This window comes from Urocampus carinirostris, chromosome 3 (genome assembly GCF_059441175.1).
Source record: "Urocampus carinirostris isolate Australia breed hairy pipefish chromosome 3, RoL_Ucar_1.0, whole genome shotgun sequence".
NCBI classification, from domain to species: Eukaryota; Metazoa; Chordata; class Actinopteri; order Syngnathiformes; family Syngnathidae; genus Urocampus; species Urocampus carinirostris.
Window position 1 is genome coordinate 40,575,411 of NC_142351.1, and position 24,264 is coordinate 40,599,674.

Sequence of the window (24,264 nt, forward strand, 5' to 3'; positions counted from 1 at the left end):
GCTAGTAGGGATCTGCAGAAGGCTATTTTGAGGGGAGGCGTTCCTTTCTGGCTCGCATCAAATGCAATGTAAGGTTTTGACTGCGGTCCGTTATACGCGGTTGAAAGCAGGGGCCGGCAGTGGTTTTATTTTATCTGTTCAGGCTGCTGAAGCTTGCCATTGTGGCCTGCCTAAAATGAACTTCACTGTCGGAGGTTCCGGTCCCTCGTTAATCGCGATAAATTAAGGATTATGGGAATGAAATAACACAGTGCATTGGGATAATCTTTTTCGAGATGGCCTAATTCAATTATTCATTCAAGACTGATTGAAGACTACTTCGTGACTTCAAAAGAAACCCAACATTTCGCATTCTGCTAAGATGTTTAGTCTCCGTGACCCTAAAGCCTTTCCAGAAAAAAAAGGTCCCACCGTTGGAGGTGTTGTTAAAAGCCCACTAATAGAAAGCAGACAGGCCAGAGTGGTCGGTCCTAATGGAAATCAATGGACTATTCATTAGAACTGAATTGAAGTTACACTGCCAGGTCAGCCGGTCGCTCCCGTGTTACACCTCGCTGCATTCTGGCCATTCATTCACCCCCTTCCACAACTGTGAAATATGACTACCAGCCCACACTGCATTTACTGACTCGCTGGCTGAGACAATATGTTGCCATGCCGCTGTCAGGCCGCCGCATTTCATATTGTCTAGGCACAGTTGCTGTGTGAGGGAGACGGCTCAGGGTTAGCCCTAAGAGTTTATACCAGATTATAACCCGGCTGCTGAGCTAATGAGGGTGGCTGGATGTAATATGATTGAGGCGAAGGACAAAGGAAGAATTGAAAGAAGGAAATGCAGGCAGTTAATTATGAATTGCTAAACAATCACAATTGACATGCTTTCTGAAGCAGAGCCATGATTAGTCAGTAAGAACCACTGATGTCTTCATCCCGCGACAGCAACTCTCAAAAAAGGCCGCATCCAGAGACGGAAAATACTGGTGGATATTGCTTTTTAAGAACGGCAGCGCAGTGGTTAGCGCGTGTGCGGCACAGTTCTAAGGTCTTGGGAACCTCCTGTGTGGGTTCAAATCCAGCTACCGGACTGCCTGTGCGGAGTTTGTATGTTCTCCCCGTGCTTGCGTGGGTTTCCTCCCACATTCCAAAGACATGCATTTCAGGTGGATTGGCCGGTCCAAATTGTCCCTAGGTGTGAATGAGCGAGCGAGTTGTCTGTCCCTGTGTGCCCTGCGATTGGCTGGCAACCAGTTCAGGGTGTCCCCTGCCCACTGCCCGATGATTTTGGGATGGGCTCCAGCACCCCCGCGACCCTACTGAGGATAGTTGGGGGGAGGTGGTAAGCGGGAAGCCTTGTTCCTTGCATATATGCTGCATGCTGCCACAAACTCCCTCACATCCTTCTAAAGGCCCGGGCACCAGAACACCCCCCTATGAATTTCGCTGTCTGATGCTCTCCGGCGTGGCAGGCTGGACAACTGGAGCGTCCCAATGTAAGAACCTGGCATCGAACGGTGGGGGGAACAAATAGTCTGCGAGTAGGTGCCCTACCCAGGTTGGGGTAAGTCCACACGGCCTGTTTTACTAAGGACTTGATTCCTCAGGTCACGACTCATACCACCCTGCCAGGAAAATGGTGTAATGGGGTGTAACATTTACTCTATATTTAGGGAAATTTTTGGGTTAACTTCAACTTTAATAAACAACATATAGGAAATTAATTGAATAAGTTAATGATTATTTTTGTGGTAAGCACGAGGTGAGTAAAATGCTTTTTGAACATGTTTTCTGTTAGAGGCACACCTCTTCGCCTCGGGTCCGGAACGTATGAGTTGCCATGGCAACTTCTTACCCACTCAGTTCAACATGAACGCTATCTGTCACGCTGGCTATCTCTCCTCACTCGCTTGCCCACTCACTTTGAGATTGAGATGAAAGGTTTCTGCTTTTGTACTATTGCGATAATTATGTACTATGCTTTGAAAGAAACTAATAGAAACACACACACGGTTATTGTATGGTTTGCTTTCATTATCATTGAAAACCGGGAACAAATTGAGGGAATTTTTCTCTCCAGTTTTAAAACTCAGCTACTGCCAAAAGTGCCTTCTAAAGGGCCTGCTCACAGAAATATGGTATTGGGGATGATGGATTGCGGCAGCACGAGTGCAGTTTACACTTTAAAGGACAGAACGGCGAAATAAGAGCTATCAGGCCTGGCAAAAATGCGTTCTGCAGAACCCCGCTTGCAGCAATATGAGAACAGTGATAATAGATTGCGGGATATTTTTCAACCTGCCCTAAGGCCGCTAACAACGAAACGCAAAGTAGTGAGGGATTTTTGATCATTGTAGTAGACTTGCAGGTGAGATCAGATTGCACATCAGTGTCTCTTGTGTCGACCCCCAATGTCCTCCCCCAGGAGGCGGCCTCTCTGGGTTAAAGGTTTAAGTTTGAGCCTTTTTCCCCCATTCCCTCATCCCATCTGCTCGCCTCTTCATAAACATTAATGAGATTTAGATGAATTATGCAACAAACTTCTTTCCCCGTTACGCAACATTCTTCATCACTTTGGAGGGGGAGCATCTTAAGTCCATGAGTTGATCTGACGCCGAATCACTGCATGTGTTGGCCCTAACAAAGTGAAGGCTACTGGTAAACCCGGAAAAAAACCAAGCAGGCGGCCGCAAAAAAAGGGAAAAACAAATCTTACCCTATGGGAAGAAAATTTGGCTTGTTCTTAAAAGGATTGGTCTAGTTATTAGATTTTCTTTACTTGTTTTTCCTGTAAAACAAGAACATTTGTACTTCCCATAATAGCAGGAGATCATTCTGATATTTGAAGTATTTTTTTTTCCCTAATAGAGTAGAAATGATTAATTCAAATGAGAAAAAAAATCCAGCATTTGCTACGGTTTTTTTAAAGTTTTATTTTATTTTAGCTGGCAAAATAAAATATCTTAAAATAGGAACAAAATGCTTAAAATGAGTTAAAAGGTTCTGACGATTGGATTAGAATTTCTTCTTAGAAAAATGTTTGAAAATGTTTTGACTAAAATATGGAAAATGGATTGCATTTTTCTTTTACATTTTTTCTCACATCCCCATAACTACTATATACAGTAAATCTTGTGCATATCTAAATCGGAATTGTTTTGGAAGATCCGCTGCAATGAACTTCCCTCCCTTTAGCAAAGGCAAAAATCAATTTGCTCTTTTAAACACATCAATAGCACCCACAGACCCGTGGGAGTGTAAAATGGCCCGCTTCAACAGGTCAATAGGAAACTCTCAAAGGGTAGTTTCTGGTCCAAAATAAAATCATGTCCTTGCTGTGGTTTTGCAGGACGTCTGTTTGTCTGAGGTGTACCGCAAACTAATAGTGTCAATGATTCCATTCTGGGGAAGACCTGTCATTGGCTGTCACAGTCAATTAATGACATCCCTGATGAAAGCCGACCGGGGGGGGTTTTAGCTGAGGCCCGGGGTTGAGCTTGGAAGGGTATCTCGTGCTCTCACTGGATTAAATGTCATGGATCATCAAGCGAGTGTTTAAATGTTTCCCACATCTGAAGCAATAAATTTGTAATTTCTACAACGTGTCAAAATAGGTGCGCACCTTCAAAGACACCAAAGGAGTGCTTATTAGTAAGGCCCAGCTGAATATGGGCTAATACATACAGTAGGTCCCCAGGATACAGCGACGCTTTATGACAGATTCACTTCAGGGTGTGAAGTGAGATGTTTCTCCGGCTCCTTCTCACAGCACTTTCCCCACTTTCATCAGCAACTTATTTAACGTGCCCACAAAATCTAAACTTTGAGATGTGCGTTTGTATAAAGGCAGAGAACATAAGGTGTTTCTTTATGCAGATGACATGTTGGTCCTTAGCCAGTAACCCGAAAGTTCTGTTATTGCCACCATCTCCAACCTTTACTGGAACACATTTGAAGTCATGCCCATATGAGCAATATGTTCTCAGGACCAACCCACACCCTCTACTTTAAATGGCTCTCAAAAGGTACAGTAAATTTAGGCAAAGAAATATCTTCAGATATTAAGAAAACTATGTTGATTAATATGGAAAAGGTTTTGGACAAAGTAGAAACAGTTCTCAAAAATGGAGTAAATGGAATTTGACATTATGGGGAAAAGTCAATGCAGTCAAATTGTTGGTGGCACCACAAAAAAATTGTATTATGGGAATGATACCTATATGCATCCACCCAATAATATCTACAATCATATCATACACCATTTGTGGGATTGAAAGAAACCAAGAATTCATCTAGATAAATTCTACCTATCGTGAAGGAGGTGGGGATTGTCACTGCCTTAAGGCATGGTCACACAGCCTTTCACGGGCTTTACATGCGGTAAGAAATTCACACGCGGTTGGCCGCGCAAAAAAGTTTTGCGCTTCTCAAAACTTTAGACCACGGGTAACCGCAGGCGGCACACGTGGTACACACGAGGTAAAGACGCGGTACGAACGTGCTAGGACGTGCTACGGCCGCGGCCAAGACGTGGTTACACGCGGGTAGGACGCGAAATTTTAGCGGGTAATCGCGGGTGGAGCACGGTCATAGCATGTTTGTTCTGCGCCTGTATCGCGGTGTTATCACGTGCATTAGCGTGTGTACCGCGTGTAAGCACGGTCAAACGCGATGCAGCCGCGGTTACCCGCGATAAGGACGCAAAACAGTCGCCGGCGTCTGTTTCGCAGGCATACCACGGGTAAACAGCGGGTTTAGCCAATTTTGCACATTTTCCACCGCGTCTGCTTCACGGGCAGAAACAAAATTGGCTAAACCCGCTGTTTACCCGTGGTATGCCCGCAAAACAGACGCCGGCGACTGTTCCGCGTTCTCATCGCAGGTAACCGCGGCTGCATCGCGTTTGACCGTGCTTACACGCGGTACACACGCTAATGCACGTGATAACACCGCGATACAGGCGCAGAACAAACGTGCAATGACCGTGCTCCACCCGCGATTACCCGCTAAAATTTTGCGTCCTACCCGCGTGTAACCACGTCTTGGCCGCGGCTGTAGCACGTCCTGGCACGTTCGTACCGCGTCTTTACCTCGTGTGTACGTGTGCCGCCCGCGGTTACCCGTGGTCTAAAGTTTTGAGAAGCGCAAAACTTTTTTGCGCGGCCAACCGCGTGTGAATTTCTTACCGCATGTAAAGCACGGCTGTATCTCGTCTGTATCGCGATCTCAAAGCGTCCAACAGCGTCTGCTTCACGGGCAGAAATTTCTGGCCGTGATTCAGCCTCGATACGCCCATGAAAGGCTGTGTGACCATGCCTTTAATTATTATCATATTTTATTTCAAGTATGTAAACTTATAGAACATTGGATCGTAAACAATGCTGAAACCGATTGGATTCTTATCGAACAGGAGGTTATGTCCCCTTTCAAGCCAATAGTCAAGTCAAGTCAAGTCATTTTTATTTGTATAGCCCTAAATCACGAAGAGTCTCAAAGGGCTTCACAGATTGTTACACTATATTACACAAACTATTTTCAACCGACAAGAGGAGTAGGTTATTCGTATGCAATGGAGTAGAAGTGAGTTTTAAGTTTAGATTTAAACATTTCCACTGAGGTTGCAGATCGAATCTCAGGGGGAAGAGCATTCCACAGCACCGGTGCCCGGATGGAGAACGCTCTCGAACCAGCAGAAGACTTCTTTGCTCTCGGGATCATCAGAAGACCAGCACTCTCAGATCGTAGGCTTCGGACCGGGACATAGTGGCAGATCAGATCTGAAAGATAAGAGGGAGCAAGTCCATGTATGATTTTGTACAATACTAAGAGAACTTTGAAGTCACATCTTTGGCTAACTGGGAGCCAATGCAGGTTAGCCAAAATCGGTGTTATGTGATCGTATTTTTTTGTCCTAGTTAAAAGCCTCGCTGCGGCATTTTGTACTAGCTGAAGAGACTTGATTCTGGACTTCGGGAGACCGGAGAGTAGTGCATTGCAGTAATCGAGACGGGAGGTAACAAATGCATGAATTATTGTTTCCGCATCAGACTGAGACAGTATTGAACGGATTTTAGCAATGTTGCGAAGATGGAAGAAGGCAGTTCTAGTAATTTGCTTTACATGCATCTCAAAGGATAGATCAGGGTCAAATATGACACCTAAATTTTTAACTGAGTCACTCTGTGTGATGTGACATTTGTCAATGTTCACAGCAGTTTTTGAGAATAAGTCCCGGCATTTAGAAGGACCAATGACTAACATTTCGGTCTTTTCAGAGTTAAGAATACCTTTCACAAAAAGGAACAAGAGATCATATTTTAGAACACTCAAAAATGGTCTAGCGGGAAGTACACAAAAGCTGTAAAACTTTCCAGTTCATTTAAGACTATGCACCAAAATGGCATTAACCCCGAAGTAAAAATCGGAAGACACTGTGTTTACTGGCATGGATGGTTAAGAAAAGGAATCGGGATGTTGGGTGACTTATTTCAAGATGGATAGATTATTTGTTATGATAGACTTAAAGAAACTTTTCACCATGAAGGTCGAAGTAATTTTTGGAAATATTTGCAAATAAAAATCAGCATAAAAATACATTTAACTTTATTTCTATTCACCTTAGATATGCCGCAAAGCATGGTATGAGATGTGCGCCTGAAAAATTAATATATGTGATAACCTCAAACGAGCTTCGGAAAAGGACCTATCTTGTCACTTTGATAAAAAGGTCAGAAAACTATGTACCGTAAGATAAGCTAAGATCAAATGTATCCAATATAAAATAATCAATAAGTATTTCACACAATAAAAACTTTTCAGAATCAGACTGCTCAAAGACGATCTTTGTTGAAAATGTAGCAATTGGAAAGGTACACCGATCTTTGGGAATGTTCTAAAAAATCAGATTCAGATTCAGATATACTTTATTGTCATTCTTGTACACGTGTATACAGAACGAAATGTCGATACATCTGACCCGCACAGTTTCCTTGAATGTACAGGTATAAATAAAATGTTGTATTGAGTTGTAGTATTGAAGTACTAATAATATGCTAAATAATTATAGCTATGAGTATTATACAGTAGTGCAAAGAGTGCAAGAGGAGAAGGTAAACAGATGTGCAAAATGGGCAGTCAGGTAAACAAGTCACTATACAATAAGAATAGAGTATGATAGTGCATAGGAGAACTGATGTGCAAAGGAGTGGCTAGGTAAAAAAGCACCCGTATGGGAAATTATTATTGAATATATGGAAAAATGGTTGAAATGTATTCTCCCATAATCACCTAGACTGTGTTTTCTTGGAGACAGAATTGTAGTGCCCAACTTGGACTCATCTTCTTTCAAAATTCTTAAGAATGGTTTATATAACCTCCCCTTAGATAATTTTGAGACAATGGAAGCTCCCGGATACCCCAGCTATTAACACTTGGAAAACATTGATGATGGACAAAATCTCTTGTGAAAAAATGCTGGAGAGAGTTGAATGGGACTAATAAGCGATAGGATGATTTTGGGAAGGTTTATCCACAACCACAATTTGTAACACCTCATAGTGCATAACACCACGATTCTCATTAAGTGTATTGTTTTTTTTCTATCCCTGTCTTTTTTCCACATGATAAACTGTTTTTTTGCCTCTTAGTCTTTTGGTTTGTTTAGGGTGGGATTTTTATTTTATCTTATTATGGAAAACTTTTGAAAAGTAGTGAATTATAAATAAAGAAAACTAACATAGGTTTCTATTCCCTGATACAGCTATTTTACTTAGCAAACCCCATCTCAGAATAGATTAATGTCATTTCTTGGGGGTATACTGTAACCCAAAAACAAACCAAGTATTAAGAAATAACAAATAAAGTGCTGATATTTAAAAATATATATTGGTGTGGATTAAAAACAGCAATTTCCTAGAATAGATGTTTAAACTAGATTTATAGATATTGCTCTAAATGGTGCAAAGTGATAATTAAGTAAACACATTAATTTGTCAACATTTTTTATTTTGATTTCTGGACAAAAGAATCTTACCTCATTGGCAAAATAATGATTAATTTGTCCGATATTATTTCATTGTTTAACTTGGTTTTGTTGTTAAATAAGAAAATTACTTAAAATAAGCAAAACTGTCTACTAAAGCAGTTGGAGACCCATCTGCCCACTTTAAGTATTATTTTTCTAATTTAGTAGAAAAGATTTCGCAAAATGGGTAAATCTATGTAATATCCATGTTAATTTGGATTTTATTTATTTTCTAAACACAGAAACATGTTAAATATGACTTAAAATGAGCAGTGTTCTGACAGTGGGGCAAGAATTTATTTTATGCCGCATGTCCTTTGTAATTCCTTTTACAAGCATTGGTGAACAACTATGGGGATAACAGACGAATTTGCAAGTACTGTAGAGGTTTGTTCCGTCTCGCTCACTTCCTGCTTTGCGTAACTTCTGAGCCCTCTTATCACTGTTCATGAAAATGAGGGAAAAAAATCATAGGCTGGGTGGTTATGGTTCAAGTCCAGCTACCACAGCCTCCCCGTGTGAAGTTTGCCATTTCTCCCCATGCCTGCGTGGGTTTCCTCCGGGCACTCCGGTTTCCACCCACATTTCCAAAAATATGCATGTCTGGTTAATTGGCTGGTCCAAATTGTCCCTAGGTGTGATTGAGCGAGTGAGCTGTCCGTTTCTGTGTTCCCTGCGACTGGCTGGCAACCAGTTCAGGGTGTTCCCTGCCCACTGCCCGAAAGGGCTGTAGTAAATTCATAATTCCAAAGGTGAGAACAACCAGGGAAAGTATGGGTGTGTCTGTGTGTGGTGTCAAACTTTGAAAGAATTTACAAGACAAGATCAAACAATGTCCAACTATTCACTTGTTCAAATTTCAATTAAAAAAAACATTACTGGCGGAATACAGAGATGAAGAAAATGGGTTATGAGTGATACGAGAGATTGGGAATAGTGCGTCTAGAACTATGGTTAACTTTGTTGTTATTGTTGCTATTGTTATATCATAACTGTTATTATTAATATTATTACTATTGTTATTATCATTGGTGTATTTAATAGGGAAGATGAAGGGGTAGGGAAAATAAGCATTTGCTTCTTACTACCCCTTTTCGAACATATTATGTAATATTATTTTGTAGATAAGTTATTGTTCTGTTTTTATTTTAATGTTCAGAATAAAGTTTTCATTCATTCATTCATTCATGACTGGGATGGGCTCCAGCACCCCAGTGACCCTACTGGGGATAAGCGGTGCAGATAATGGATGGATGGAGGGTAAAAACAAACAAAATGAGCGCCTTTTTACGATTAAATGGGGCCCAACTTCTAAACTACTTCCCAGATATGAAAATATTTCTGAGCATGCAAAAACTAAGGATGCGCCGGGGTTCCCAAATGGAACAGGTCGCCATGGAAACTAAGCACAAAAGACACTTTTCTTTCATCCCTTTTTTTCTGCCTGACAAACTTCCTGCTTTGTTGGAGAATCTATTTTTAACAAGGCGTTATATAAGAGTCCCCCTCCTCTTTGTTGCTCTTGATTCTCTTGGCTGTTGATGTTCATACACGGGGAAACAGCGCAAGGATTCTGAAGCGTAAAAGTCAATCCTGGCATTTTAGAGGGAGGACGCTCAAGCGCTCCTATGTGGCTGCCCTAGAAAACTCCATTGCTTTAAAATCATTTATTTAGCGTCAGGACATGACTTATTCATGTCGTTTGGTCGTAAGAAGAGGGAGGGGGATGTCTTTTGAGATGCTTTCTCTAAGACAAAAGGGAAGGATGGGGAGCGTGGTTGTGCACTGTGGAGTTGCTAACATGAAATCTGGCAAAAAGCATTTCACTGTATCATCCTATAAAAATATCACACTTTTATTAACATTTTTTAAAAATACAGTAAATGCCGGGATTTGACATTATTCCGTCCTGTGGCAGTGATCTCAAAGTGAAATTACCGTATCGCGGGCAATAGAAACCTTTGGTGATTAGCTTATACGTCCCGAATCCCAAGAACCCCTGAAAGAAACATTAAAATAACTAAATAGTGTAGCGTAAGAACTCCTTATATGTAATATACGAGTATAGGATTAAATAACATTATAGATCACAGGCATAACCAGCCCAAGCACCCGCATATTCAACCCAAGCACACCCAAAAATTCTAACATTTTTAAAACTCTCTTTTCCTTCATAAAGGACAGGATAGGTTACAATAAGATGAAAAACGCAAGATTAAAAAAAAACTAAGTAAAACAAAAGGAAAATGTGAACAACGCAGCGTTGAAAGTACTCCACTGCCTTGAAAGGGTTCAGTCCATTTGAGTCCTAGCACTGCATCCCAGTATTTCGGCAGTAGTATTTTTGTCGTAACAATGTTGTGGTACTACTGTAGTTTGATTTTTCTAGTATTTTTTAAATACGTCTGCAGTTTTATTTCTGTAGTATTTCCAGAGTAGAATATTTGTCATATATCCGTGGTATTTTTGTGGTATTTTAGTAGTATTTTCATAGTATTACTGTACTTTTATTTTGTAGTATTTTTTAGTAGTATTTTTGTAGTATTGTAATAGTATAATTTTGTAGAATACCTGTAGTATCACTACTGTTATTTTTTTTTAGTATTTCTAGCATATTTCTCTAGAAGTATTTTTATAGTATTTCTGACATGATATCTACGTAGCAGTATTTTTATAAGCCTAAAAAGAGTTGCTTGCTTTAATTGCCTATTTATTTTTAATCATTTTGCTGATTGTCGATTGGTCACAGCCATGCAACTTAACGAGGGTAGCCATTGGCGGGTCTTCTTCATAGTTGTTGAAAATCACAAGCTTCAATTCAATGGTTATACTTTTGTTTTTCCCTTTAGCATTGCTTGCAAATAAATAGGGTACGAAAAAATATGGTATTGTATCGACAACATTTAACGTCTTTAGGAAGCGCACAAGATTCTGAAATTAGGAGAAAATGATTATAGGGAGGTACTGTAATTGCCAATAGTTTATTGGGATTTACATGACGGAGTGACAGAAACAAATAGCAGGCAAGCATTTTACATGATGTCCACCGATAAGAGCCAGGCATCTTAAAGACAAAACAACATACATACATAATACCCCCAATAACTTTGACATGTTGCCATATTTCAGGCTTCAAACATAGATAAAAACTCAAACTATTTTGTAAGAATCAACAACATGTGTGACACAATCATGAAAATAAACCAAATGTATTCAACATTGAAAGTAGGTGTTGTAAAATATGACCTTTGAGTTAATACTTTGTACATTCTCCTTAAGCTGTGATCACAGCCACGTTCTTCCTTCCAAAACAGCTGAAGTTACTTAAAGTTTTTAAATCTTTCAAGTCAAGTCGTCATGTTTATTTATATCAGCCTTAGGGGCCGGTCACACAGCCGTTTGCGGCTGAATCACGGCTAAAATTTTGCGTTTTTTTTTTTTGCCCGTGGTTGCCCGCGATGGAAAATGCGCAAAATTGGCCAACCGGCTGTTCATCGGTGGTATGCCCGCAAAACAGACGCCGGCGACTGTTCCGCTTCCTCATCGCGTCATTTCCGTGTCATTTTCTCGTGTGGACCACGGGTATAAAAGCTCCCGAGCCGGTGTTGTGCCCAAATCCGACTCCTACGCACCCCCACCGCCCCACCCCTCGCGTGAACGCGCATTCTGCTGCGATCGCTTTTGTTGGAAGCGTGCATTGACGTTGGTGACTTTTTCATCCGCGTTAACAAACGCATTTTGTAGAATACAATCGCACTTTGTTGTTTAAATAAACGCGTTATATAGACTAGGATCTCCCAATTGTTATAATTAGCTCGCTTTATTGTTTTAATAAGCGTTTTATATAGAATACGATCGCTTTTGGTAGAAGCGCAGCAGAATGCGCGTTCACGGGAGGATTTTATATACGGTGTGCATTACCGTTCGATTACGTTCACAACAAAAACAAAGACGGAATGGTTTAAGTTGTATTACATTCCCAACAAATGCAAGACGAAGCTGTTTTGGTTATATGTTCGCCATTACATTCCCTAAAAGTGATATAAAAGTGAGATAAAACGAGGTAAAAGTGGTTGTAGTAGCGAGGGTATGCAAATCTCGGCAGGGATGTATTTCTCGGCATAACACCGGGCTGTAGAAATCATAACCGCTCAAGACACAGTCCCGTGAAGATCAAGATTTCAAGATATGGCACCGAAGAAGCCAATAAGTTATTATTGTAATAGTTTTTCATTTTTATTTTATTATCTTGTTATGAAATGAAAAGAAATGCCAAGAAATAAAAATGGATTAAGACGAGGTCACTACGGTGACGGGGATCCATTTCCACCCCTTGACGTCTCGAGCACAACTGACGTGTGCTCGGCAAATCGCGCTGTATATACGCGGAGAAAGGCGTTTGACCGTCACACGCGTAACACGCTAATTTCACGTAATAACACCGCGATACAGGCGCAGAACATGCTATTACCATGCTCCACCCACGATTACCCGCTGAAATTTCCCGTCCTACCCATGTGTAACCACGCCCTGGCCGCGGCCAGAGCACGTCGTTCCGCGTCATTTCCGCGTCATTACCTCGTGTGCCGCCCGCATTTAACACGTGCTCAAAGTTTTGAGCAGCTCAAAACTTTTTCGTGCGGCCAACCGCGTGTGAATTTCCGACCGCGAGTAAAGCACTGCTGTATCTCGTCTATATGGCGGTCTCAAAGCGTCCAACAGCTCCCAACAGCGTCTGCTTCACGGCCAGAAATTTCTGACCGTGGTTCAGCCTCGATACGCCCGTGAAAGGCTGTGTACCCGCTCTCTAAAGAAATAAGCAGCGCAAAACCTTTTCGCGCTGCCACCCGCGCGCGAATTTCCGACCGCGTGTTAAGCACTGCTGTATCTCGACTGTATGGCGATCTTAAAGCGTCCAATAGCGTCCGCCTCACAGGCAGAAATTTCTGGCCGTGATTCAGCCGCAAACGGCTGTGTGACCGGGCCTTTAACCACAAGAAGTCCCAAATGCTCTTTACGATTGTGACTGCAATTTGGCCTAGCCATTCTAACACCTTCATGTTGTTAATTTGTTGGGCGGCAGTAGCTCAGGAGGTAGAGCACTCGTCTTGGGATCAAAGGATCCCAGTTCGAATCCCGGCTCGTCCGTGTTACATGTCGAAGTGTCCTTGGGTAAGACACTGAACCCCTAATGCCCCCAATAAGCAGGTTAGCGCCTTACATGGCTGCAAGGCCGCTATTGGGAAATGTGGAGCACATTGTAAAGCGCTTTGGGAAGTCATTGACTTGAAAAGCGCTATATAAATGCAGATCATTTCATTTAATTTCAATTTTAAACCATTCCATTGTAGATTTTGCTTTAGGTTTAGGGTCGTTATCATGTTGGAAAGTGAATCTGAGCCCCATTCCAAGGTCTCTGGCAGACTCCAACAGAGTTTTTGCCAGAGCCGCCCTGTATTTGGCTCCATCCATTTTCCCATCAACTCTAGTCATTTAGGTCAACATTGGATCATTCAGAAGTCACCAGGGAACCTTTGATGTAAGTTGGCTGAGCTGAGATAACAGGGGTGTAATATCTTTGTTGTAAATATGCAATGTTTAAATACTTAGGTTGCACATTACGATTGTGTCTCAGATGTTAATTCTGAGATATGATATATATATATATATATATATATATATATATTACAATATATAAGGTAGGTAGTGGATGATAATTTCATCCCATTGAGTTCCCCAAGTCCCCCTATGCATATCAATTAGGACATTTTTTTCTAACCTTTCGCTGCTGCTCTCTGCAGGATGCTTCGAGTGCTGCATCAAGTGTCTAGGCGGGGTGCCTTATGCCTCGCTGGTAGCCACCATCCTCTGCTTCTCCGGCGTGGCCCTGTTCTGTGGCTGCGGCCATGTGGCGCTAACCGGCACCTTGACCATGCTGGAGAACCACTTCTCCAGGATCAGCAGCGACCACGCCACCCTTACCATGGTGTAAGTTCTGGCCCTCATCAAGCGCTTGGAGCACTCAACTCCAGCTCTACTACAACTCCTTCTTATGTGTGCAGCATTCAGATCTTTCAGTACATCATTTACGGCGTGGCCTCCTTCTTCTTTGTCTACGCTATCGTCCTGCTGGCCGAGGGATTCTATACCACCAGCGCCATCAAGAAGGAGCTTCAGAGTGACTTCAAGACCACCGTGTGCGGACGTTGCATCACCGCTTTTGTAAGTATCTTGCTCTCACTTACGCAAAGTTTGGAAGAATGTACACTTGTGCACACTTTAACCCTTGGGGATGAAACTGGCACAGTTTGTCCTTTCTTGCCTGATTACACTGATTGCTGCAGATGTCCAATAATATGTGCCCAGATCTTTAGCCTTTAATAGTTGTAAGCCAACATGAGGAGGAAAGTCTTCTCTGCCAGTCTAAACCAGATCAAACACAGACAGATATCTATTATTTCTGAGAGTCCATTTGCTACATTTTGTGGTAAGTTTCTTGGTTGTCTTTTCAGCTCATTTCCCTGTATCTATAGTTCTCTACTTGACACCACTCGATAAAATTGTTCCACATACATAATAGCTTGATACTACTCAACACGTCCTGCTAATTATAGTACCCCAAGGTATGAAAAAGTGGCCCGGCCAGAACTGCCTTCTTTTGAGAGCAAAGATTGTTCCGAAAAATTGACATCATTGCTGTACAATACGAAATCAAATCGGAATACTTCCTAAAAATATGTTTACGGGCTTACTCGAGAGTCTAAGCATGTACTCGGATTTTTCGGATTGCTCAGAAAATCCAACATTCTATTTCTGATCAGATTATTGCCTGGTGCACAAGGTATGACAGGGTGTCCCAAGGGATTGTCGAAAAGACAAGGGATCATGGTTTCTGCGGGACCTCATTTCTATATCCCAAAAAACGTTCAAAATGGAGTGAAGTTGATTAATGCGGGGTATCTACTGTCTGTGCAACTGTGGATTTATTTTTCATCCAATAAGATCTTCTACGTGTAACCATGTGAGTCATCAGAAGCAGCTTAGTTTCGTCTATGGTGTTTTTCCGGTTTCTGAATACGTCTCATTTGAAAGTGAAAAATTGGTTTTGCTTCTTTCTTGATCCAAGGACTACTTACCTTGTTGTTGATGTTATAATGCTAGCATGGTATTCCAAAACCTTTATTATGTGAAAATATCAAAGGGAGCGTTAATGAGTTAAATAAAAGTGTTTGCATGTATTTGTTTTCCCATACGTGACATTACCTGAGTGTGTCCTAGCGTGTTAATTATGCATATACACTTGCTAACACATTTGTTGAGCCTCATATGAATGTGGTTTGTTTGTGGTTAAGAATTAAACGACTTGATTAGATGTTGACTATTTATGACCCTTACTCTAAAAAACACTGCGGCAACAATTAAAAATTCTGACTGTTAATAATTTTATCATTTTGGATTGGAAGTATTGGATTCTCTGTCTTTGCAACACGACTTTTTCTCAACCATTCCATATTTCTCCCACAAGCTAACCAGGTCCCAATAACATTAGACTGGGAATTATCTACATTTTGATTGAGGGCAAAACAAGCTACACTAGCAAAACACCTTTGTTAGTTGTGTGACTTTACATATCCAAAGTTAAACTAAGTCAGGGGTCAGCAACCTTTTTGGTTTAGAGTGCCACTCTAAAATTTCAGTGTGCCACAACTAGATTAATGACTCGCAACCTTTTTTTTTATAACTAACAGAGCTGTAATTTTACACCAGTCCAAATATACAACATGAAAAGCACGGTGACGCAGTGGTTAGCGCGTCCACGGCAAAGTTGAGGTCATGAGATCGAACCTTCCTGTGAGGAGTTCTCCAGGCACTCCTTTTTCCTACCACATTCCAAAAACATGCATGTCAGGTTAATTGGCCGGTCAGATTTGTACCTAGGTGTGAATGAGAGTGAGTTGTCCGTCTCTGTGTGCCCTACGACTGGCTGGCAAACAGTTCAGGGTGTCCCGTGCCCACTGTCCGAAGATGGCTGGGATGGGCTCAAGCACGCCAAGGACCCTACTGTGGGTAAGCGGTGCAGATAATGGATGGATGGATGAATATACATTGAAATTGTATAATTGACCAATTTACCTTCCACTATTCTTGTTCATCAATGAACTAAAAAATGAATGTCAGCAACATGTAGACATCTATGACTTCAACTTTTTACAAGAATCAACCATTCATCATCAACAATGAATTACAATCAAAAAACAAGTGATACGGACAGCTACCATACCATTCATCAATAAAATCTTATTGCAGAAAATATCAAAACTTGAAATAAGCAGCAAGGCTGAAGGCTACTTGTGTTTGTTTGCCGTACTTGGACACAGCACATTTTAATGTCTCCGCCTTGTCAGACTCATGCTTGAATTCATGTTCATGTTTCATCTCGTAATGACGTTTAGCACTCAAGGTGCGAGGTACAATGCTCTTGAGGCATAATGGACAAATACGGTCTTTTTTTTTTCTTGCAAAAAGCCCCAGTCATCCGTCCACACTGGCTGAAAAGGCCGAATTTTTTTTCGCCGTCATGATTCAATCATTTATCGCACGCCGGTGTTTCTGTGGCTGGCGCCGCACATACACACACGGAGCAGAGGAGGAGGGGCGCAACAGTAAAGCCCCTAAACAACATGGCACACAACTAAAAATGTCTAAAATTTAGGTAAAAATTTTCATTTTTTAAAATAATCATTATTATTTCTATTATTTTGCCGTGCGCTCGCGTGCCACTGGTTAACCCCTCGCGTGCCACTGCTGGCATGCGTGTCATAGGTTGCGGACCCCTGAACTAAGTCCTAGAAGGAAAAACTTGAGGGATCACAGAGACTAAACCCTCTGCTCTTTGCAGTTCATGTTCCTGACCTACATCCTGGCGCTGGCCTTCCTGGCCATCTTTGGCTTCACGGCAATCCCTGTCTTCCTTTTTTTCAATATGTGGAACACCTGTGCCGCCATGAGGTCCCCGGAATCCAACATCACCTCGCCCGACTCCATCTGTGTAGATGTCAGGCAGTATGGTAGGTGAAAACCGTCATCAACACTGTTAACTGTATTAAACACAATTTACTGATTAATTAACCTACAAGTGTGAAACCGTAACTGAGTGCAATTAATACATTAAGAATAGACAAACTGTATTAGAATACGGTGTTCCCACACCTTATAGCAGTACAACTTTCACATTCTAGGGCGTAAACGTTATTGCCCCTTCCCCTTGATAAACCACAAAGTCACTGCGACTAACCACAGTTTTGGGAAAGCTAACTTCAATTCCACAGGCTACACCCAAATTTGATTGCCATCACCTGTGCTGAATCAAGAAATCACTTAAATTACATCTATTGGACAAAGTGAAGCAGGCTACGCTATTGTCATGCTACAATCAAAATAAATTCCAGATTTTTTTTTCTAAATAAGTGATTGAAATCTACCAGTTCAGAAAAGGTTACAAATCTATTTCCAAGGCAGTAGGGCTCCAGCGAGCCACTGTCAGAGGCATTATCCACAAACGGAGAAAACTAGGAACAGCAGCAAATCTTCCCAGGAGTGGTCGGACAATTACGATTACACCAAGAGTACAACAACAGCTCATTCAGGAGGTTACAAAAGATCATTGAATGACATCCAAGAAACTGCAGGCCTCATTGGCCTCAGTAAAGGTAAGTGTTCATGACTCCACTATAAGAAAAACACTGGCCAGAAGGACATTCCTGGGAGAGTTCCCAGCCGAAAACCACTGTTGTAAAAAAGAACACAGAGTCATCTCACATTTGCGAAAAGGCATCTTGATTATCCTTAAGACTTATGGAGAAACGTTTTGTGGACCGAGTCAAAAATTTGACTTGCAGCCCGTTAAATCTCTTATGAAAATGATAGTGCATTTGACCAAAAAAAAAAAAAAAAAATCACATGATGCCACCAAGAAAGCATGGTGGTGGCAGTGTGATGGTCTCGCGCTGCTTTGCTGCCACAGTACCAGGACAACTTGCTACTGTCACTTTTAACTGTGTTTTATATTATTGCCTTAACTCATCTAGTTAATCTCTTATTTTTATGTTTTCAATATTCTTAATATTTTATGTATACATGTATATAATTTCTTAATTTTTTATTTTATTTCATATTTTAACGCTGGCAACTGTGTGGACGGCAAAGTAAGAAAACATAGATCAGGGGGCAAATAATTTTTCACTAACTGCATGTATGTAAGGTTCCTACCAAATGTACTGATTACGGGTGGTTATGGAACAGATTAAATTGACGGAAAACTGTATACTTGATTTTTATTTATTTTTTAATTAAATATTTGATATACGGTTGTGAGTTTGCGAAGGACCCATATGCAGGAAAGCAGTAACCAAAGCAAGGTGCTCAAATGTCATTTAATAACAAAATCATCAACAAAGTAACAAACAAACAGTCAAAAACCTCCATTAAATCGTCTGAACCAAAAAAAAAACAAACCTCAGAAAGCAGGATGGACAGGAAAAGGTGAAGGTGGAAAATGAATATCATCTTCACCTGATGCTGTCCAAAATGTCCTTATGAAGGGTCTGGCTGATAATGGACAGGTGTGGGATGATTGGACCCTCCTGTCTCAATGACAAACTGATTAGGCTCCCTCTAGTGAACAGAGGCGCGCCAGGCCCTAACATATACGTTTAGATGTTAGACTGATATAGTTGTGCTGCATTTTAAAATACTGTAGTCCGTGACTGTAGTTCTCTAAGCACAAAACATGTTAAGATTATAGAGCTCCCGATTGGATTTGGTGGAAAAGCCCACTTTATCCTGCAGTGAATTTGACGGCCCAACATTCTGTACTCTATGTGACCCACATGTGAGGCACAGCTGGCTGGCCTCCCAAGTGGGACAAGGATCACATCAGTGTCACTTCATTGGCCGCATCGTTTGATTCCAATCTGTATAAGATCTTACTCTGTTGGGTTGCCCTTTTCCCATGACTCAAGACTATGATCCCCAGGTATCATTCCTTGGAATGCAACACCGGGAAAGGCTTGTGGCGCCACCCTTGGAGACATTTGTAACACCAGTGAGGTGAGATGGCAGTTCTTCTAGCGTGGACTTTTTTTTTCTAATGTGCAATCTGTTTTGGATTTTAGTTCTACTTGTCTTACCACCTCTACATTGTGGCATTTGCCGGCGCCGGGGCCACCGTCATAGCGCTGGTGAGCCTCTCTTAGTCTCTTTAATATGCACGTTACCATGGCACAATTTTCTGTTTCCATAGCAACCCTACCTCCCTCTCGCTCAGTGCTTTAAGTCATGGGTTAAAATTCTCCCAGGCTGTCCACCCCTGCTTCTGTGTGCAAAGGGTTATTGTTTCTGTTTTTAAAAGAAAAAGGGTGCTTTTTTTTTAGACTTCCCACGGAAAAGGATGAGGTGAAGCCAGGCAAGCTCGAAAGAAATCATACATTAAGCAGAAATGTGAATCCGTATTCAAAAAAAAGGCAAAAAGAGAATAATTATGCTTAAACGTGTATCATGTTATAGATGACAAGCACCGTAATCATGATAGAATAGGAACAGGTGTTCAGTTAATCGACTACTGGATTAATAAATCAATCAACAACTTAAAAAAAAAAAGATTTATTGTTTGGATCCTTTTGGATAACAATTCTCAGGATTTCCACTTCCTAGCAGTAAATATTGACTTATTTTTTATTATCATTGATGATAGTATATCTTGAACTGAAATTCTGTAATCCCTCGTTTATCGGGGTTAATGGGTACTGGAACCCCCACATTATGCGAAAAAGAAGAGCAAAAAAGAGCCGCAAAGCTCAAGCAAACTTTGCTCTGCCATCTCCTGCTTGCAAAAATATGGAATAGGAGATAATGGATCACAGAATATTTTTCAACTCAAGATGTACTGAGGCCGTGGAGTACAAAGTAGTGAGGGATTAGAGTTTTCTCCTGTTTTAAGATATTATTTGTTTTTCTCAAGTTAATAAATATTGTCTACCTATGTGAATTCTTTAACCAAGCAAAACATTCTAACAGCAGCTGGACAAGATAATATGCTTATTTTGGGAATTCATGGTGTGACTTAACTAGAAATATGAGTTACAATTTCTTGAAACTAGAAAAATCATGTGCACCTTTTTCTGCCAATGGGCGAAGATTTTATTTTTAGCACTGTTTCTTTGATTAAGTCATGTTGCAAACCGTGCAAGGTCTGATGTTCCTGTCTTTCCTCAGATTCACTACCTAATGATCTTGTCAGCCAACTGGGCCTACCTGAAGAGCGTGGTCTCCACGCACGACTACCAGGACATCAAGACGAAGGACGACCAAGACCTTGAGGCAGAAGCGCGCTCAAAGGAGGGCCAAAACTCGTCCTCTTACTCATAAGGATGAGAAACACGCTCAATTCCCATCGACACATTCAACTGCCACCCCACTACACATTAGCACCCATCTGGCTCCTTCATAGAAAAAAATAAACCAAAACAAAAAAGAAGAAAATGACCTTAGTTCTAGTCAATGGCCCACATGCTCCTGAGTCTCTCTGCTCTTCCCTTTGTCCACATTGTACAAAGTGGGCGTGTTTCCCCACCAGAAGGAAGAGTGATGAGGGTCAGGGGGAATGGAAAGCCCCCTCAAAAGGCTTTTTGCATAGGAGAGTCAGTCAGGCTGGAGCTCACCTGGGCTTTTGCTTTTGAAGCATTCACGGGCTGTTGTGTTGCGGCTTCAAGAGGCCCGGCCGATGTCCTTCGCCACACCCGCAGTCTGGCAACATACGGCGCCTTGTGGTCTAAACAAACATTGTTTACTGTCAGCGCCATCCACCAAGAGGCCAGACAGCAACTAACACCCTTTCTTAATTTTTTTCTCCTTTTTGGATGTTTTTAATACATATAAATATATGAATATGAATATATTGTGTGAATGTGTGTGAATGTTGTTGTTTTTGCAATACTTTTCGGAAAAAGTCAGGTACAGTGCAAAAAAATAAGTTGGGCATATTGAAAGTACAATTGTTCACATTTTAAGAAATATTGATCTTGTTTTTTGAGTAAAATCATTGGATTTATGCATTACAAAAGAAAAAAAATTGATATCTATTAGATAGTAATTTTTGTGTAATTTTTGCAGAAGTATTTCTCAAAATGAATAAATTATCTACGATCTGCTAGATAAGACAACTGTGAGGGATATATTTCTTGGTTCATTAGTGGAATCAGCTAAACTAACTTAAAATGGGGTAAAGCATACTTGAAATGGACACTATTTTCCGCCAAAAGTGTAAGACTTTTGCACTGTACTCACAAACTCTAACATTTACTTTTCTTCTATACATATTGTCCTCATTGTTGTACAAATAGAAAAAAATACATACTTAACAAGTCGACCAATTTCAAGGCTGTATCACTGTAAGATTTTGATTTTTTTTAAATAAAATTAGAATAATCAAAATGACACTGCAACAGACATAAAAACCTAATCGAGTCATCAACACAGCCTAGGAAAGCACTGGCTGCTCTAGGCCCAGTCATGAGGATATTGCTAGCTCACGCTACCGCTATTGTAACACTTTCGGTCTGTTTTAAACATCAATGGAAAGCAATTATTAAAATAACTCATTTATCAGTTTATCATTGAATTTATCATCACTTAAACGGTAATGGCTACTTTAAAATTGTAAAATGCTAGTTGCGCTGCACATACAAAGACAAAGTTAGTTGTCAATATTTTTTCGAAATTGTGTCATGAGTTGATTTTGACTTTGTTTTTCAAGTTTTAGATTTAATGTGTACAGCTATGCTACTTACCCTGGTGATAGATCACCTTTACAAGTAAACATTTCATGAATACTTGAAAAACCATAAGGTATGAAAATCTTTTGATTCTTAATTCTGATTAGTTGAAAGAGGTGAATCCTAATCCTTAATGAGCAAAAGTTACATACCCAAAGTAAAAATAACAAAAGGGAATAATGAAGATTCTCTTATCTGGGAAGAAAGAGATATATTGTTATGCTGTCATTGGTTGAGAAATACATAATTATTATTTGTGGTAAAAGCGTATCACTCCTGTAACCTATTTTTTCACTTACTACATTTACATGCAGAAATAATCAGACAGGAAACCGAATATTGGATTTCTGGAGCAATCCGAAAGTATCCTTTACCTCGAGACAAACAAATAACCCTGTTTTCGTAAGCGAGTATTCCAAGATGATTAGAAGGGGAAAGCCGGACAAAATTATTTACAGTAATATATGCTGTTTCAACATGAAACTTTTGACATTAAATAAAAGGTCAATTTCATTTATGCTACCAAAATCAAAAAAGTTCACAAAATGTGCTTGTACGTAGCTAATCAAAAGGATGAGCTTGCACTATACATGAATAGATAAAACTGTGACATTCAACATATATAGATAGGTATAGCAGTCCGATTTTTGCCACAGGGGCACTAAATAAAATGGAAATGTCCTGGAGAAATACACAGGAGGCTGTTTTAGCATGTAAGCCGGAGTTTGCGTGGATCATTCCATCTCTGCACTACAAGTCCCATAGTGCTATGAGGCATGAAAATATCCCGGATGAGGGAAACAAGCATTCGGATTATTCAAACGTGTACAGTATACATGCACGAGCAATCGGAAAATAAAAGTACTATCCCAACTATTGTAATCGGAAAATTCGCACTCAGACTAAGACCTTAATTGAATTATTGTACACGTTTATGACTTCAATGATGAAAGTACTATCAATATTCCATTTCCAGTTAGATTATTGCCAGCATGTAATTGTACCCACTAATATAAGACAACTTAATTGACCATTATCTCTATTATACGTTGAAAATTTCCAACTGTAAATACTAGCATGACCTTAAATATTATATTTGACTGGATAAGAATGACCCGAGTGATTGTCCACGCTATTATTTCTGTCCAAACATGTATTCTCCCTTTGTGTGTTTAGCACTCAAATATTTGAGCTGCATTTGATCTTACATTTTTAATGTAGAATATTCTATTCTTATGTTGTATGAAGGATACCATGCATTCTTGACATGATGTGTTTGTTGTTGTTGTTGTTTTTTTTCTAATGTGAAAATATTTAATTGGATCGGTTTGGAGTAACAGGCCGCTGAGTTATTTTCATTATTTATTTTTATTTCTTTGCTTGTTACAAGACAAAAGTGGAACTCGCCGGTGCATTTGATTTTTTTTTTTTTTTTTAAACCTCTAAGTATAGCCACGGACTGTTTTGGGGTATTTACACTCCAATCTAAACGAGTCAGGAATTTTCAAACTTTCATTTTAAGACCTGTTTTTGTTTCATAACCGTGAAATATACATTATAATTGATAATCACTGCTTAGTCAACACTAAAAAAAAGATGATTTGAAGCATGCGTATTGTCCAATTGTGCAGCTGTCTATTCAGTATTTTGGGGGAAAAAGGGACTTTATTACCGTGTGTGCTGGGTTGGATAAATAAACATCCTCTGCCGCCAGGTAGAAGTAAAGGCAATCTACAATGTCCTATTGGACAAATCATGCCAGGGTGTTGTTGTTTCCTTGTTATTTGCATGAAGGAGACAAAGTTGTGTCTTTGCTGTTTTTCAGGTGATGTGTAGACAAATTTTGGTCAGCGCCGTTTCCCCCCCATTTCTTCTGCACCCTTATCACCGGCTCTTTTGTAAAAAAAAAAATTGTAAAAAAAAAAAAGAAAGAAAAACATAAAAAAAAAATCCATAATACATTGATGGTAATGTAGTCTTTGTAGGTGTTTCCTTATGCTTTTTATTTTACGTTGGAAAATAGTTTTACGACTGCTATACGGTGATGATTTTTGTAACCTTCTCTAGTAAAACCGGTATTTTTATTATCGTGTAACCATGGTCTCTTGCCTCTTTCTTGACTTTGCTGGTCCTGGATATTGTTTCAAAATATTCCAATCTTCATTCTCAATGTAGGGATTGACATGCATGCAGAGCTCCCGAATGTTGAAAATCTTATTTTAGAATGGATAAAAAGAATTCTGGGTGGCATGGCGCCTGGGTGGTTAGCGCACAGCCCCACCGTGCGGAGGTTCAGGGTTCAAGTCCAGCTATCGCAGCCTCTAAGTATGGAGTTTGCATGTTCTCCCCTGAGCGAGTGAGTTGTCTGTCTCTGTGCCCTGCGACTGGCTGGCAACCTGTTAAGAGTGTCCCCTG

The 24,264-nt window shown here is 40.5% G+C and overlaps 1 protein-coding gene across 1 annotated transcript in view; it reads left to right on the forward strand.

Moving 5' to 3' along the window:
- Window positions 1–23,944, forward strand: part of LOC148369702 (neuronal membrane glycoprotein M6-b-like) — a 34,715-nt gene extending 10,771 nt beyond the window's left edge. Inside the window, exons 2-7 of the mRNA XM_088331834.1 lie at window positions 13,819–14,005; window positions 14,080–14,239; window positions 16,917–17,085; window positions 19,053–19,126; window positions 19,192–19,257; window positions 20,291–23,944. Of these exons, the coding sequence (XP_088187960.1) occupies window positions 13,819–14,005; window positions 14,080–14,239; window positions 16,917–17,085; window positions 19,053–19,126; window positions 19,192–19,257; window positions 20,291–20,443 (809 nt within the window). The 3' untranslated portion in view covers window positions 20,444–23,944. The remainder of the gene's footprint in view (window positions 1–13,818; window positions 14,006–14,079; window positions 14,240–16,916; window positions 17,086–19,052; window positions 19,127–19,191; window positions 19,258–20,290) is intronic.
- Window positions 23,945–24,264: the final 320 nt, after the last annotated feature.